Genomic DNA, 15,108 nt, shown 5'->3' with positions numbered 1-15,108 from the left:
TGGAGTCTCTCGAATTTCAGATCGAAGTTTAACCTGAAATCCCGAAAGGAGTTGATTGGCGAGGTTACTAAAGATTTGAGGTTGAGATCGACATTAGCCGTGTGTTTTCAGGCGAGAACACATGATTAATGTCTACCTCTGCCAAAAAATCAAGGTTTCTTTGAAGACTAGATCAAGATTGTGTTCGCCTGGCTTGACAGGTATCTCTAGTATTTTTTCTATTCCATTTTTCTCATCTTTTTCTACTTTTCTTCTTTTTCTTCTGTGTTCTCAAAGTCATCACTTCATGTGTTTCTTTTAAGTTAGGATTAATGGTTAGTCATTAGGTTCTTTAGTTTCGTTTGAATTCGATAGGTTAGTTTGTTTGGTTGTTCCCTTTAGTCTTGGGTTGATTGAAAGCATTTGGTTCGAAAGGCTGATTGAAATCCTAATTGGAGTATTATGTTTATTTTATCAGCTTGTTGTTATGGATTAATCGATTCAGTTCTGTTTTGAGTTAGGAACTTTGTTATTTTAATTGATTGGGAAATGTCATGAAGTTTGAGAGAAAGTAGCTTGTCCGACTGAATCAACAGCTTAGCCTTTGCACTCGTTTGTGATTTTATATAGTGTGTACTGTAATGATTTTGGGTTGAATGGGGTATGGCTGTATGAGATTTATTGGACTAGCTATAAGCCATACTCTTATCAACTCATTTATTCATGTTGTCAATCAAATGAATCTGGTTTCATTTATATTTCCCTTTAATTTGTGTTCTGGATTTGCTTCTTCATTCTTCTTTAGATCTAGTTTAAATTGATTTCAGGTTTAGTTTAGTTTTTTTTAGAATCTGAGTCTTGCATCACAGTCTTTATCACAATGCCTTTTATAATTCAAGTGAAGCATTTGTGTTCTTGAAGAACTACGATTCAAACAATGAGTTAAGGTTTGACAAGTTACCAAATTTACTAAGATATGTAAGGTTTTCATGGGCGTTGGCAAGCTCACAGTCAGGGTTCAAACTTCATGCGATAAGCTATTGATTTATCTTAATTGAAATCAAGGTGTCAATTTTTATTCTTGTTCAATGTTCAGTTTCTCTTTCCCAAAAAGGTAATGATCATTTGGGGTATTGTTGCAAGCCATTTTGACCTGTTATTATGCGTTATTGAAGACTCGATATAGAGTCTTGCACTCATTGATGTCAAGCTACAAAGATCTGGGCTCTACTAGGCCAATGCTCATTTTTCAAATAAAGAGGCCATATGAGTCTAAGGCAGACTCAAGCCCAAATCACGTTAGAGATTTAGAAATTCAGTTTTAGTTAACTTATTTAAATAATCAGTGATTCACAAAATGAAATGTTAGTTTAATTACGAGTCCCATGTACTTTCAACTGACGGATATCTAATGGTTTGTTGACTCATGAACATTGGGCTTTAAGCTAGGCCCAGGCAAGGTCTTTAAATAATCAGCCCCCTTCTTTTAAAAGGTATTTTTTAGCTAATTTGGGCCATAGTACAATCATAACTCTCTTAGTGTTTTAGATAATTAAGTTCTTTAATTCGTGGAAGTGAGCCATACTAGATAACACAAATGGCTTATGGTCCTCCAAAGTTTAGTTTGAATTCCTTTTTTAAAATTGGAATTGAGGGGTCGTGCCAAATAAAATATTAAAATGCATGGCCCTCGCTTAGTTGATATTTTAATCCTTATAATTCGAGGCGTGCCATTTAGCGAATTTTCTACGGCCCTCGTAAAGTTAAAAACGCGTAGTTGCTTTAAGCGCGTTATTTTAATAATATTACTTTCCTAAACTCGGGTGTGCATTTCATGTGACCCAATTCTAAATCGTGATAGAATTGAATAAAATGTGTTTCGGATTGCGGGTGCATTTCATGTGGCGCGGTCCAAAGACATGTTTTAGACGACGTTAAATTTTCTCTAAAATAAATAAAAGCAGTTTTAAATTAAAATGCACGTAGGTTCAGAATGTTTTAAAATCAGATATTAGGCTAATTATAACAGTTGAGCGACCGTGCTAGAACCACGCAACTCGGGAATGCCTAATACCTTCTCCCGGGTTAACATAATTCCTTATTCATATTTCTAGTTCGCGGACTGTTAAACAGAGTCATATTTTCCTCGATTCGGGATCCAACCGGTGACTTGGGACACCATAAATCATCCCAAGTGGTGACTCTGATTTCTAATAAATAAACGATCTCGTTTCGATCGTCCTTTAATTTGAAAAACTTCCTTGTATTTATACCCTTTGCGGGGTGTAGTGCAAAGGAGGTGTGACAGCTCTGGCGACTCTGTTGGGGATTGAACCTAGAATCTCTAGTTCAGGGTTCAAGAATTCGAGCTTAGAATAAATGTTATGATTGGCTTTATCCATTATCTGATTTTGTTACATGATTTAGGCCTAATGTGCTGATTGATTGCTTTTACCGCTTTGATATTCCGTGAATTGTATATAAACTGTTGTGAAATACCTCTTTTCTCTGAGTCTTCTAAATCATGAAGAAGTGTGCACTTCCTGTGACTTCTTTTCTGTTAGAATCATATTCCAAATTTAGAACGAGGTTCGGACAAGTTGCAAAGCCGGTGAAGCTGCAGTATTCCCGGTATGCTACCCTCCTCGACTCGAGCTGTCCGCTCAGATAAGCCATGTCTAGAACAATAAACCCAGGTTTTGAACCTAGTATAACAAGACCTCACGCCGGATCCCTAGTAGGAACATTTGTTTGCATAATGTGCATTTTAGCTTTGGAGGCGCAACACAGGGGTTGGGTCTGTCTAGGACAGGTGCACCCGAAACAAAAGACCATCCTGATGCATCCTACTTGCTACTTGTGCATTTATTCGGACTTGCATGCTGACCGGCTTATGAATATTGGGAAAAGTTGAGGAAAGAGAAATAGCAGTATGAGGGCTAAAGAGAGTTAATCGCCTCTTCTGAATAAAACCAATGTCCAAATAGTGTCGAAACTCTGCCGAATTTTTGGAGAAAATAAAAACAAAAAAAGAGGAAAAGCAAAAGGTTGTGTTTTGAAAATAGTTTTGTTTTCCAATGAAATGAAATAAAACAGTCTTGTTTTCAAAAAAAATTAGTTTGCTTTATTTACCCGAACTACGCCAATTTGATTCTCACAGGGTGTGAGATACGTAGGTAACCCCTATCGGGTCCAACTTCCTTTTTGCGAAAGCAGCCAAAACAACAAAATTTTACTTAAATTTGAAAATAATTAGGGTGATTCCATTATTGTCAGAAATAGCCGAATGTCCCTAAAAGGGCACCGGAAGGCTGTTTTTGCAAGAACAACCACTTTTTGTCACTTTTAAAGGTTTTGGCTGGTTAGCTGACACAGCCTTAAAATCTTCGTTTTTAAAGTGCTGAAAGGCCGTGTTGGTAAGGTCGGATGTTTTAATTTTGAAAAATGGTCATTTCTCTTAAGTCAAAACGAGTCATGGTTTTCTTTTAATTAAAATCACCTTAATAAATATGCAAGATGAGCACAAATCAAACTGAACCTTTCTCAGTCCATGAAGAGATCCCTTTAGAGCTACATATGTGGTGGCATGATTTGGAGGGCGACAGCAGGAAAGTTGTGACAAAAGCATTGGGCGGTCTTATTGGGCTTTTGAAGGTCAAGCCCAGAATAGACGTGATTGAGGCTTTGATACCATTTTGGGACCCAGCACATAATGTGTTACATTTTGCGGATTTCGAGATAACTCCGATGCTAGAAGAGATAGCAGGCAATGCTGGTTTCGAAGGGAATCTCGGAAGTCAATACCCGGTAGCACCAAGAACAGTGACCCCCCACAAATTTTTGGACTTGTTAAGCATCAGTCGGGACACCCGAGACGGAAATCTGGCCAAAGGATTTTGTACCTTCTACTTTCTGTATCGCCGTTACGGGAATCCCCGTGGCTTCGAAATGCCATATACCGATCTTACTCACACTGGAAATCAAGACAAATGGGAAGCTCGAAGAGGATTAGCTTTCATAGTGGCGTTCCTGGGTATCTTGGTTTGCCCCAGAAAAGACGGGAACATAGAGACAGGGCTAGTAGGGATAGCCGACTTTATGATGAAAAAGGCAAATAGGGCTATAGTGTCGCTGATCTTGGCAGAAATTTACCGAGCTCTCACTCTCTGTCGATAAGGAGCGAAATTCTTTGAAGGGTGCAATATGCTGTTACAAATATGGATGGAGGAACACCTTTGCCACTGTCCCGGCTACTTGAATTGCGGTATGACTGGCCTTGAGTGCATTGAAAAACATGAAAAGCGAATAGAGGGTTATGAGCTTCCGGATAGTACGGAAGCATGGAATGCTCATTTGAGATCCTTGACCGCAAATAAGATCGAATGGACATTCGGGTGGCTCACGGTCAACGAAATAATCTATATGTCGGCTGAGGTGTGTTTCTTGCTGTTGATGGGTATTCGGAGTATCCATCCTTATGCTCCGCACAGAGTCTTATATCAGTTGGGCCGATACCAGACCATCCCACACGATGAAGATTTGTGCCAGCAAGTCATTGAGTTAGATCCAAAAGCTGCCTTCCCAAAAGAGAAAGTGCGCCGGATTTGGCATTAGTGAAGATTCTTAGGGCCTAATACTCAAGTACGAGACCTATCCAAAGGCGAGGTGGAGCCTAGTTACACTGCTTGGTATGGTAAAAGATCCCGAGTCCAATATGAACCTGACATGCCCGCAAAGAGACCCCATGTCCAACAATTCACCGATGGAGCACAAGTGCAATGGGACTGACTGACCAAAGAAAACGAGTATAGTGCTACCATAAGCAAATTGGAAAAGCAAGTCAGAGAACTTCAATTCGATAATAGCCTGCAAGTCACGGCGGATGAAGGAGAAAAGAAAAAGCTATCCAAAGAAAATGAGGCCCTTCGAGCTCAAATTCAGAAAATGAAAGTAGCGACAGAGATGAAAAACTCATAGCTAACCTGAGGTAGAAAGTAAATGACTATAGTTTTGATTTGAACAAAGCAGAAAGTGAACTAGCCAAGGCTAGAAAGCAATTGGCTAAAAACGCAGATGAACGAGTATGCCTGGTTAAGCAATTGAGAGAAAGGTACGACGATGAGGTCGCAGGGTTAAAGAAAAGGGTCATCGCCACGGAAAACAAATTGATCAAACAGGCAAAACACTTCAAAGTTGAAAGGGAACATTGCTATACAACATTGGCGCAATTAGAAATAGATTTGCAACAACTTCAGGAGCAAAATCATGCGGCTGAGCAAACTTTGGAAGCCAGGGCCCAGCAGATTGGGCGTTTGTTACACGAAAAGGGCGCCATAAGAGAGAGAATTAGAAGTATTGCCGACTACATCGTTATGAAGTGCCAGATTTGTGAGGATATGACCCGCACTACCTTCTTTGCAGCAGTAATGACATTTGTTAAACAGATAATGAACGACTTGGATCGACTTTAAAGGGAGCTTGCATATAGGCCGACGGCGAGACCGAATGATGTCCCGCGGGCACCAGGAGCATTGATGTATTCATGATTTTTTTCTCTTGAGTCTGCATTTCCCTTTTGTTAACCGTCTGTCAGTCATGTTGAGTTTTTCTTTCTACTAGAGTCCGTCAAATTATTTTCGAGTCTGTATTTTCTTCTGTTGGAATATGATGTCTATTTTTGGAGTCTGTATTTCATCTTTTGGAATTTGTTAGTTTTGAGTTTTGTAATGGAAGCATTTGTTTTTTTTATGATAACTGAAAATCCCAAAAATGTTTTATTTCGCACTTATCCACAAGAACTACGCTTGGTCTGATTCATGCGGGGTCATGATACGTATGCAATCTCCATAAAATTCGACCATAACCAAATAAAAGAGAGAAAGAAAGGGCGGAAAAACAAGAAAGAAAAGAGAGAAAATAAAAATCAAGACAGAATAAAAACAAAGAGAGAATGAAAGGAAGGAAAAGAAAAAGAAAGAAAAGGGGGAGGTTTGCAATCAAAAGTAAGAAAAGTCCGGAATGACGCATGCAACCGATCAAATACATAATAGAGACGGTTAACTGTTTAGGTGCATTCATGCCCAATGTGCGATTACCAATCTGTTAAAGCCTAATCACTAACAAGGTTGTTGTTGATGTATTAAGTCCAGGCAGGTGGTTAGTTGATCGGCATTCTGGCAACTCACTCATACAATACCCAATCGAAAGACAGGCTGAATATGGCCAACCAGGAACCGGAAACAAGTATTGTCGACCTATCGAAAGAGGTGGAATAAATGGACGTTAATGCGATGAGGGAAGAAATGTATAAGCTGAAGCAGTAGATGGCTGAAATGTACCAAGCCTGGGCGAAGGGGCATCCACCACCAGTTTATCCCGCCAACCCTACTTATATCCTACCATCAGCCCAACCTCCGGAGCCTCCCACTGTGAACTCATCTCCACCCTTTCCCCTCTACCAACAATGCCATGGCGCCACTTCCCATACTTCTCAAGCTCCACAACCCAAACAAGTCTCATACCCTCCCCCACCAATTACACCTGTTTTTGTGGCACTTCCACCTGCTACATTACACTGATCTTCCAGTGAACCCCTATTCGAAACTTACGACAACCAGTACTATCTCCCTGAACCCACCTTCAAAGTTCCAGAACCATATCCTTACACCCTTCATCTTGATATCCTGGCAGAGACCGAGAAACCGCCCAAAATCCCGAGCATGAAGAGACGATCAGAAAGGTCAAAAGCTTAGAGCAATCATTCCGAGATATGAGGGGGCTGGGAGGTCAAGTGAGTGTGGCCTATAAGAATTTATGTCTGTTCCCAGATATTCAGTTGCAAGCAGGGTTCAAAATGCCCAAGTTTGATTTGTACGATGGGCATGATGACCAAGTAGCACACTTAAGAGGATTTTGTAGCAAAATGAGAGGAGCGGGTGGAAGAGATGAATTGCTGATGGCATATTTCAGCTAAAGTTTAAGTGGATTGGACTTAGAATGGTACACCAGACAAGATCACAATAGACGGTACACATGGGACGACTTGTCCCAAGCCTTCGCCTGCCATTTTTAGTACAACCTCGAAATTATCCCAGATCATCTGTCGTTGACAAAGCTTGAGAAGAAGCCCGGTGAGAGCTTCAGGGAATATGGATTCCGTTGGAGAGAGCAAGCAGCGAGGTTTGACCCTCCGATGAAAGAAAGCGAGATGGTTGATTATTTCTTGCAGGCTTTGGAACCCACTTATTTCGGTCACTTGGTGTTAGTAGTAGGTAAGTTCTTTAATGAAGTCATGAAAATGGGAGGCATGGTTGAAGAGGGACTCAGGTCCAAAAAGATCATGAGTTATTCAGCAATCAAGGCAACCACTCAGGCCATTCAAAAAGGTACATGGGGCGTGCTCGGGAAGAAGAAGAAGGAGGATGTTGCGACAATTGAGTCGGGAGCTAGGGTTGGATCCAGGAACCTTCCCCGTTACTACAACCAGCCGTGACCCTATCTCCAAACTTACCCCCACACTCCATATAATCCACCACAACACTATTACTACAACACTAGGGTTGGATCCAGGAACCTTCCCCGTTACTACAACCAGCCTTTCCCCTCTACCAACAATGCCATGGCGCCACTTCCCATACTTCTCAAGCTCCACAACCCAAACAAGTCTCATACCCTCCCCCACCAATTACACCTGTTTTTGTGGCACTTCCACCTGCTACATTACACCGATCTTCCAGTGAACCCCTATTCGAAACTTACGACAACCAGTACTATCTCCCTGAACCCACCTTCAAAGTTCCAGAACCATATCCTTACACCCTTCATCTTGATATCCTGGCAGAGACCGAGAAACCGCCCAAAATCCCGAGCATGAAGAGACGATCAGAAAGGTCAAAAGCTTAGAGCAATCATTCCGAGATATGAGGGGGCTGGGAGGTCAAGTGAGTGTGGCCTATAAGAATTTATGTCTGTTCCCAGATATTCAGTTGCAAGCAGGGTTCAAAATGCCCAAGTTTGATTTGTACGATGGGCATGATGACCAAGTAGCACACTTAAGAGGATTTTGTAGCAAAATGAGAGGAGCGGGTGGAAGAGATGAATTGCTGATGGCATATTTCAGCTAAAGTTTAAGTGGATTGGCCTTAGAATGGTACACCAGACAAGATCACAATAGACGGTACACATGGGACGACTTGTCCCAAGCCTTCGCCTGCCATTTTTAGTACAACCTCGAAATTATCCCAGATCATCTGTCGTTGACAAAGCTTGAGAAGAAGCCCGGTGAGAGCTTCAGGGAATATGGATTCCGTTGGAGAGAGCAAGCAGCGAGGGTTGACCCTCCGATGAAAGAAAGCGAGATGGTTGATTATTTCTTGCAGGCTTTGGAACCCACTTATTTCGGTCACTTGGTGTTAGTAGTAGGTAAGTTCTTTAATGAAGTCATGAAAATGGGAGGCATGGTTGAAGAGGGACTCAGGTCCAAAAAGATCATGAGTTATTCAGCAATCAAGGCAACCACTCAGGCCATTCAAAACGGTATATGGGGCGTGCTCGGGAAGAAGAAGAAGGAGGATGTTGCGACAATTGAGTCGGGAGCTAGGGTTGGATCCAGGAACCTTCCCCGTTACTACAACCAGCCGTGACCCTATCTCCAAACTTACCCCCACACTCCATATAATCCACCACAACACTATTACCCACCGCCAGATCCCCATTTTTCTGTCCATCATACACAAACTTATACCCATCCGCCCGCTCACTCACAATGGCATGCGCTAGCTCCACAAAACCCATAACAAGCTCCACAAAATAACTACCCACCCCCAAAAGCCCACATAAATCCTCCTGGAATGGGTTTTCGACCCAACCAAGCCTTTAAGAATGAGAGGTTGCAGAAGCAAAAGACTTTCACTCTATTGGGAGGATCATATGCTAGTCTATTCCATAGACTGAGACAGTCGGGTATGTTGAATCCGATCGAGGATAAATTGCTGAATCCTCCTCCCAGAAATCTTGACCGCTCGGTGAGTTGTGAGTATTGTTCAGGGGCCCCGGGACATGACACGGAGAAATGCTAGAAATTAAAAATAGCCATTCAAGAACTCATTGACACCAATCGGATTGAGGCCCAATCTCCGGAGGCACACAATATCAATTAGAATCCCTTGCTAGACCATCATGAAACAAATATGATTGAGATAGTGCATAAGGGAGGGGAGCTTAAGAAGCCTTCACAAACCGTCATGATGATTCGGGCTAGTGAAGCTAGGCCATTTGAAAAGTCAACAAGTGAGAAGTTTGTGATCAAGATGAACAGGGCAAATAATGAACCATCTGTGGAGGTCAGGAAGGGGTCCTCAAGTGACGTTGCAGGAAAACATGAAAAAGCAAAAGTGGTTGTGCCAGGAGTGACGAACAAGCCTATGGTAATTGTGAAGCGCACCCCCACACATCCTGTCGTTATTAAACTGGTAACTCAATTACCGATACTTAACAGTAAGGCAGTCCCATGGAATTATGAATGAGTGACAGTGACTTACAAGGGGAAAGAGGTTATAGAAGAAGTGTGTGAGACCTATGGTTTGACTCGATCGGGGAGATGCTTTGCCCCCTAAGAGTTGAGAAAAGCTAAGACATCAAAAGATAATCCAGTGTTGATGAAGAAAGCGGTGACTGAGGATGAAGCAGAAGAATTTCTGAGAAAGATGAAAGTGCAAGACTATTCCATTGTGGAGCAGTTAAGGAAGACACTAGCTCAGATCTCGCTCTTGTCATTATTAATCCATTCAGACGAGCACCGTCGGGCTTTGATGAAGATCATGAACGAGGCCCACGTTCCTGACAAAATATCTTTAAACCACTTGGAAAAAATAGCTAACAAGATATTTGAGGTAAACCGAGTCACTTTTTCTGATGATGAGTTGTCCGTGGAGGGTACCGAGCATAATAGATCCCTCTATGTGACGGTGAAATGCGAAGATTCCGTGGTTACTCGGGTACTGGTTGACAACGGGTCTAGCGCGAACATCTGTCCTCTCTCCACATTGTACAATATGCAAGTGGAGGATGAAAGAATTCACAAGAACAATATTTGCGTTCGGGGACTCGACGGTGGAGGGAAAGATTCAGTCGGGGACATAGTGCTTGAGCTCACAATAGGGCCAGTTGAATTTACTATGGAATTCCAGGTGCTAGATGTGGCTATTTCGTACAATCTGCTGTTGGGACGACCTTGGATTCATGCTGCCAAAGCGGTCCTGTCTACTCTGCATCAAATTGTCAAGTTTGAATGGGATCGACAGGAAATTGTCATACACGGCGAGGATAATTTGTGTGTGCCCAATGATGCCATTGTTCCGCTCATAGAGGTTGAAGATGACAAGGGGCCATGGGTTTATCAGGTTTTCGACACAGTATCGGTAGAGAAAATTCTAGAAGGGAAGTGCGTTCCAACTCCAAAGGTAGCTACTGCATCAGTCATGGTAGCCGTTCAAATGTTGAAAAATGGTTTCGTATCGGGCAAGGGTTTGGGTGCATCTCTGCAAGGTATTGTGCAGCCAGTTTCTCTTCCAAAGAATCTGGATATTTTTGGTCTGGGGTTCAAGCCCACAATCGCAGACGTGAGAAGAGCTAGAAAAATGAAATAGAAAGCATGGGCATTGCCAAAGCCAATCCCGCGTCTGTCCAGATCATTCGTCAGGCCGGGTATCAGAAAGCAACTATTGTCAAAGGTTCCTGGATCAGTGATTGGTGCTGATGGAGACTTGGAGAAGGGGTACGAAAGGTTATTCGCCGAGGTCAACATGGTTGAGGCTGGAGAAGGGTCCAGCAAGGGAGATGTGCAATTCATGGGACCACGCGCAAAAGTCAACAATTGGGAAGCTACTCTTCTTCCTATTCGGAGGGAGTCTTGGTAGTGGGTTTTGATTTTCTTTAGTTTTTTGGATTATTCCAGGGTCTTTAATTCAGATATTATGTTCCATCCAGTTGGATGTGTTAAAACCCAGTTATCTTTAAATTCAATGAAATGCAATTGTTCCTTTGCCTTCATTTCTTCTAATTTTATTTTTGTTTTCTTCTTTTGTACAGTTCTTTTTACGCTGATATCAATGAGATGAAATGCATGAGGAATCTTCGGCCCAGTTTTAAAAGTCAATCTAACTCTGAGATAATAATACAAGAAATTGAGTGTGTTGACGGGTTGGAATTTGACGATGATGAGGTCTATGAATAAATTAGTAAGAAACTAAGTCATTTCGAGGAAAAGCCCAAACCTAACTTGAATGATACAGAAGCAGTTAATCTAGGGGACCAAGATAATGTCCGTGAAACTAAAATAAGTGTCCATCTGGAAACTAACTTAGGGAAGAGATAATTAAAGCACTGTTCGAATACAAAGATGTTTTTGCATGGTCCTATGACGACATGCCGGGCCTAAGCACTGATTTAGTGGTTCACAAGTTGCCTACTGACCCGGCATTCCCTCCTGTCAAACAGAAGCTGAGAAAGTTCAAAATAGATATGAGTGTAAAGATCAAGGAAGAGGTCACCAAGCAGTTTGATGCCAAGGTCATTCGGGTCACCCGGTATCCCACCTGGTTAGCCAATGTTGTGCCTGTACCAAAGAAGGATGGCAAGACCAGGATGTGTGTTGACTATCAGGATCTCAACAAGGCAAGTCCAAAAGACAATTTCCCATTGTCGAACATCCATATCTTGATTGATAATTGCGCCAAACATGAGATTGGTTCTTTTGTGGATTGTTACGCGAGTTATCATCAGATCTTAATAGACGAGGAAGACGCAGAAAAGACGACATCCATCATGCCGTGGGGAACGTACTGCTATCGGGTCATGCCATTTGGCTTGAAGAATGCTGGGGCGACCTACATGAGGGAAATGACAACAATATTCCATGATATGATACACCAGGAAATCGATGTGTACGTGGATGATGTGATCGTGAAGTCTATAAAGCAGTCTGACCATGTCAGGGATCTAAAGAAGTTCTTCTAAAGGCTTCGCAAGTAAAATCTCAAGCTTAATCCTGCAAAGTGCGCTTTTGGGGTGTCGTCTGGAAAGTTGTTGGGGTTTCGTAGTCAGCCGCCGGGGCATTGAACTGGATCTATCGAAAATCAAGGGGCATCCAGGAATTGCCACCTCCGAGAAACAAGACCGAGGTGATAAGTTTGTTGGGGAGATTGAATTATATCAGCAGGTTTATCGCTCAGCTCACGTCAACTTGTGAGCCAATCTTCAAACTATTAAAGAAAGACGTCGCAGTCAAGTGGACAGATGAATGTCAGGAGGCGTTTGATAAGATAAAGGGGTATTTGTCAAATCCACCCGTATTGGTCCCGCCAGAACCAGGGCGACCTTTGATCCTATATTTGACAGTTTTGGACAATTCATTCGGCTATGTATTGGGACAACATGACATCACTGGTAGGAAGGAGCAGGTCATTTATTACCTTAGCAAGAAGTTCACATCGTACGAGGTTAAGTACACTCAGCTTGAGAGGACATGTTGTGCCCTAACCTGGGTGGCACAGAAGCTGAACATTATTTGTCATCTTATACTACCTACCTCATATCTCGCTTGGATCCATTGAAGTATATCTTTCAGAAGCCTATGCCCATAAGGAGGCTTGCAACGTGGCAGATCCTGCTCACAGAGTTTGACATTGTCTACGTGACTCAAACTAAAATGAAAGCACGGGCCTTGACGGACCATTTGGCCGAGAACCCGGTTGATGAAGATTATGAACCTTTGAAAACTTATTTCCCTGATAAAGAGGTGATGCACATTGATGAGTTGGAACAAGTCGAGAAGCCTGGATAGAAACTTTTCTTTGATGGGGCCGCAAACATGAAGGGTGTGGGGATAAGAGCAGTACTTATTTCTAAAATAGAGCAGCACTACCCTGTTACGGCTTAGATTCGTTTTTACTGTACCAACAACATGGCTGAGTACGAGGCATGTATTCTGGGTTTGAGGTTAGCTGTGGATATGGGTGTCCAGGAAGTTTTTGTCTTGGGTGACTCGGACCTCCTGGTGCACCAAATTTAGGGAGAATGGGAAACACGGGATTTGAAACTCATACCATACAGACAATGTTTGCATGATCTTTGCCAACGGTTTCAGTCAATAGAATTCAGGCATATCCCGAGGATCCATAATCAATGTTACATCATCCAGATAAAGCTTATATGGACCCTTTGCAGATTCAGGTCCGTGATTAGTATGCTTACTGTAATATGGTAGAAGAAGAACTTGATGGGAGCCATGGTTCCATGATATCAAAGAATACCTCCGGATGGGGGTATATCCGGCACAGGCCATAGGTGAGCAGAAAAGAACAATTTGACGATTGGCAAGCGGATTTTTCTTCAGTGGAGGGGTGTTATACAAAAGAACTCCGGATCTTAGATTGCTAAGATGTATAAATGCCAGACAGGCCATAGTTATCATGACTGAGGTACACTCCGGTGTTTGTGGACCGCATATCAGTGGGTACGTTCTGGCAAAAAAGATTCTCCGAACAGGTTATTACTGGCTCACTATGGAGCGAGATTGTATCAGTTTTGTGCGCAAGTGTCATCAGTGCCAGGTGCACGGAGATTTGATTCATTCCCCACCATCTGAACTGCATACCATGTCTGCACCATGGCCCTTTGTTGCTTGGGGCATGGATGTTATTGGGCCAATCGAGCCAGCATCATCAAACGGACAAAGGTTTATCTTGGTAGCCACTGATTATTTTACCAAGTGGGTTGAAGCGAAAACTTTCAAATCTGTGACCAAGAAAGCAGTGGTCGATTTTGTGCATTCAAATATCATCTGTCGGTTTGGGATTCCGAAGGTAATCATCATGGACAATGGCGCTAATCTCAAAAGTCATCTGATGACAGAGACATGTCAGCAGTTTAAGATTATACATCGCAATTCCACCCCATATCTCCCTAAAGTGAATGGAGCAGTCGAGGCAGCCAATAAGAACATAAAGAAGATACTGCGGAAAATGGTGGAAGGGTCGAGACAATGGCGTGAGAAGTTACCTTTCGCATTGTTGGGTTATCGCACTACTGTTCGCACTTCAGTAAGGGCCACTCCTTATTTGTTTGTGTATGGCACGAAGGCAGTAATACCCGCAGAAATTGAAATCTCATCCCTTCGGATTGTCACTGAGGCAAAAATTGATGACGTGGAATGGGTCAAAACCCGCTTAGAGCAATTAAGTCTGATTGATGAAAAGAGATTGGCAGCAGTATGTCACGACCAATTGTACCAATAGAGAATGGCGAGAACATATAACGAAAAGGTACATCCACGGAAGTTCAAAGTGGGTCAGTTAGTGTTGAGACGTATCTTGCCTCATCAGGCTGAAGCAAAAGGAAAGTTCGCCCCAAACTGGCAGAGGCCATTTGTCGTAACTAGAGTGTTGTCCAATTGCGCGTTATATTTGACAGATGTATAAGGGAAATGTGTGAAAATGGCTATCTATTCCGATGCAATCAAGAGATACTATGTATTATTTCTTTGTTGGATTGTACTTGTTTGTATTTGGCAGATTTTGAAGATTGAAATGACGAAGGCATTTTGTTCTGCTATCTAAACCCTTTATCCATCGTCGCCCCTTTTGAGCTTTATTTATTTTCTTTCTTACCCCTCTTTCGGAATTAGTAGTGAATATCAGAAACACAAGCGTGAAAGATAAGAAAAGGAAGAAAAGAAAAAAAGAAAGAAAGGAAAGAGAAAGAAAAGAATGAAAAAAGGAAAAAAAAGAAAAAAAAAGAAGAAAAGAAAGAGGAAAAGAGAAAAGAAGAATAAAAACAATAAAAAGGAAAAAGAGAAAAAGCAAAAGGAAAAAGAGAGAGAAGAAAGAGAAAAGAAAATCACAACAACAAAGTAATTTCTATGACATGAACTACGTTCGACCTGATTCCTTTTAAGGATACGTAGGTAGCCTCACGGTTCGGTCTCATCAAACAAAAATCCAAAAGCCCCAAGCAAGAAACCGGGGCATAAGTTGCGGTTGTTTTGAGAAACCTGATTCCGAAAGTTGTAACTTTAACCCATTTGAATTGTTTTGAGCCTTTTATACCCTTTCTTTCTAACCCTGTCCAAAA

The 15,108-nt window shown here is 42.1% G+C and overlaps 1 protein-coding gene across 1 annotated transcript; it reads left to right on the top strand.

Moving 5' to 3' along the window:
• The first annotated feature begins 13,883 nt into the window (after nt 1-13,883).
• Nucleotides 13,884-14,594, top strand: LOC138874823 (uncharacterized). Its single transcript, XM_070153609.1, has 3 exons — nt 13,884-14,246; nt 14,361-14,450; nt 14,550-14,594. Exons 1-3 carry the CDS (start codon nt 13,884-13,886, stop codon nt 14,592-14,594), a joined length of 498 nt encoding a protein of 165 aa, XP_070009710.1.
• Nucleotides 14,595-15,108: the final 514 nt, after the last annotated feature.

Source organism: Nicotiana sylvestris, chromosome 8, assembly GCF_000393655.2.
Source record: "Nicotiana sylvestris chromosome 8, ASM39365v2, whole genome shotgun sequence".
NCBI classification, from domain to species: Eukaryota; Viridiplantae; Streptophyta; class Magnoliopsida; order Solanales; family Solanaceae; genus Nicotiana; species Nicotiana sylvestris.
Note: the sequence above shows the minus strand (reverse complement) of the source record. Positions and strands in the feature narration are given on the sequence as shown.

Bases quoted from the DNA above. Each gene is read 5' to 3' on its own strand.
- LOC138874823 (XM_070153609.1), top strand. From the start codon at position 13,884: ATGACAGAGACATGTCAGCAGTTTAAGATTATACATCGCAATTCCACC. The intron at 14,247-14,360 runs GTATGTCACGAC...TTGCCTCATCAG, and splicing joins ATGAAAAGAGATTGGCAGCA to GCTGAAGCAAAAGGAAAGTT. The intron at 14,451-14,549 runs GTATAAGGGAAA...TGTATTTGGCAG, and splicing joins GCGCGTTATATTTGACAGAT to ATTTTGAAGATTGAAATGAC.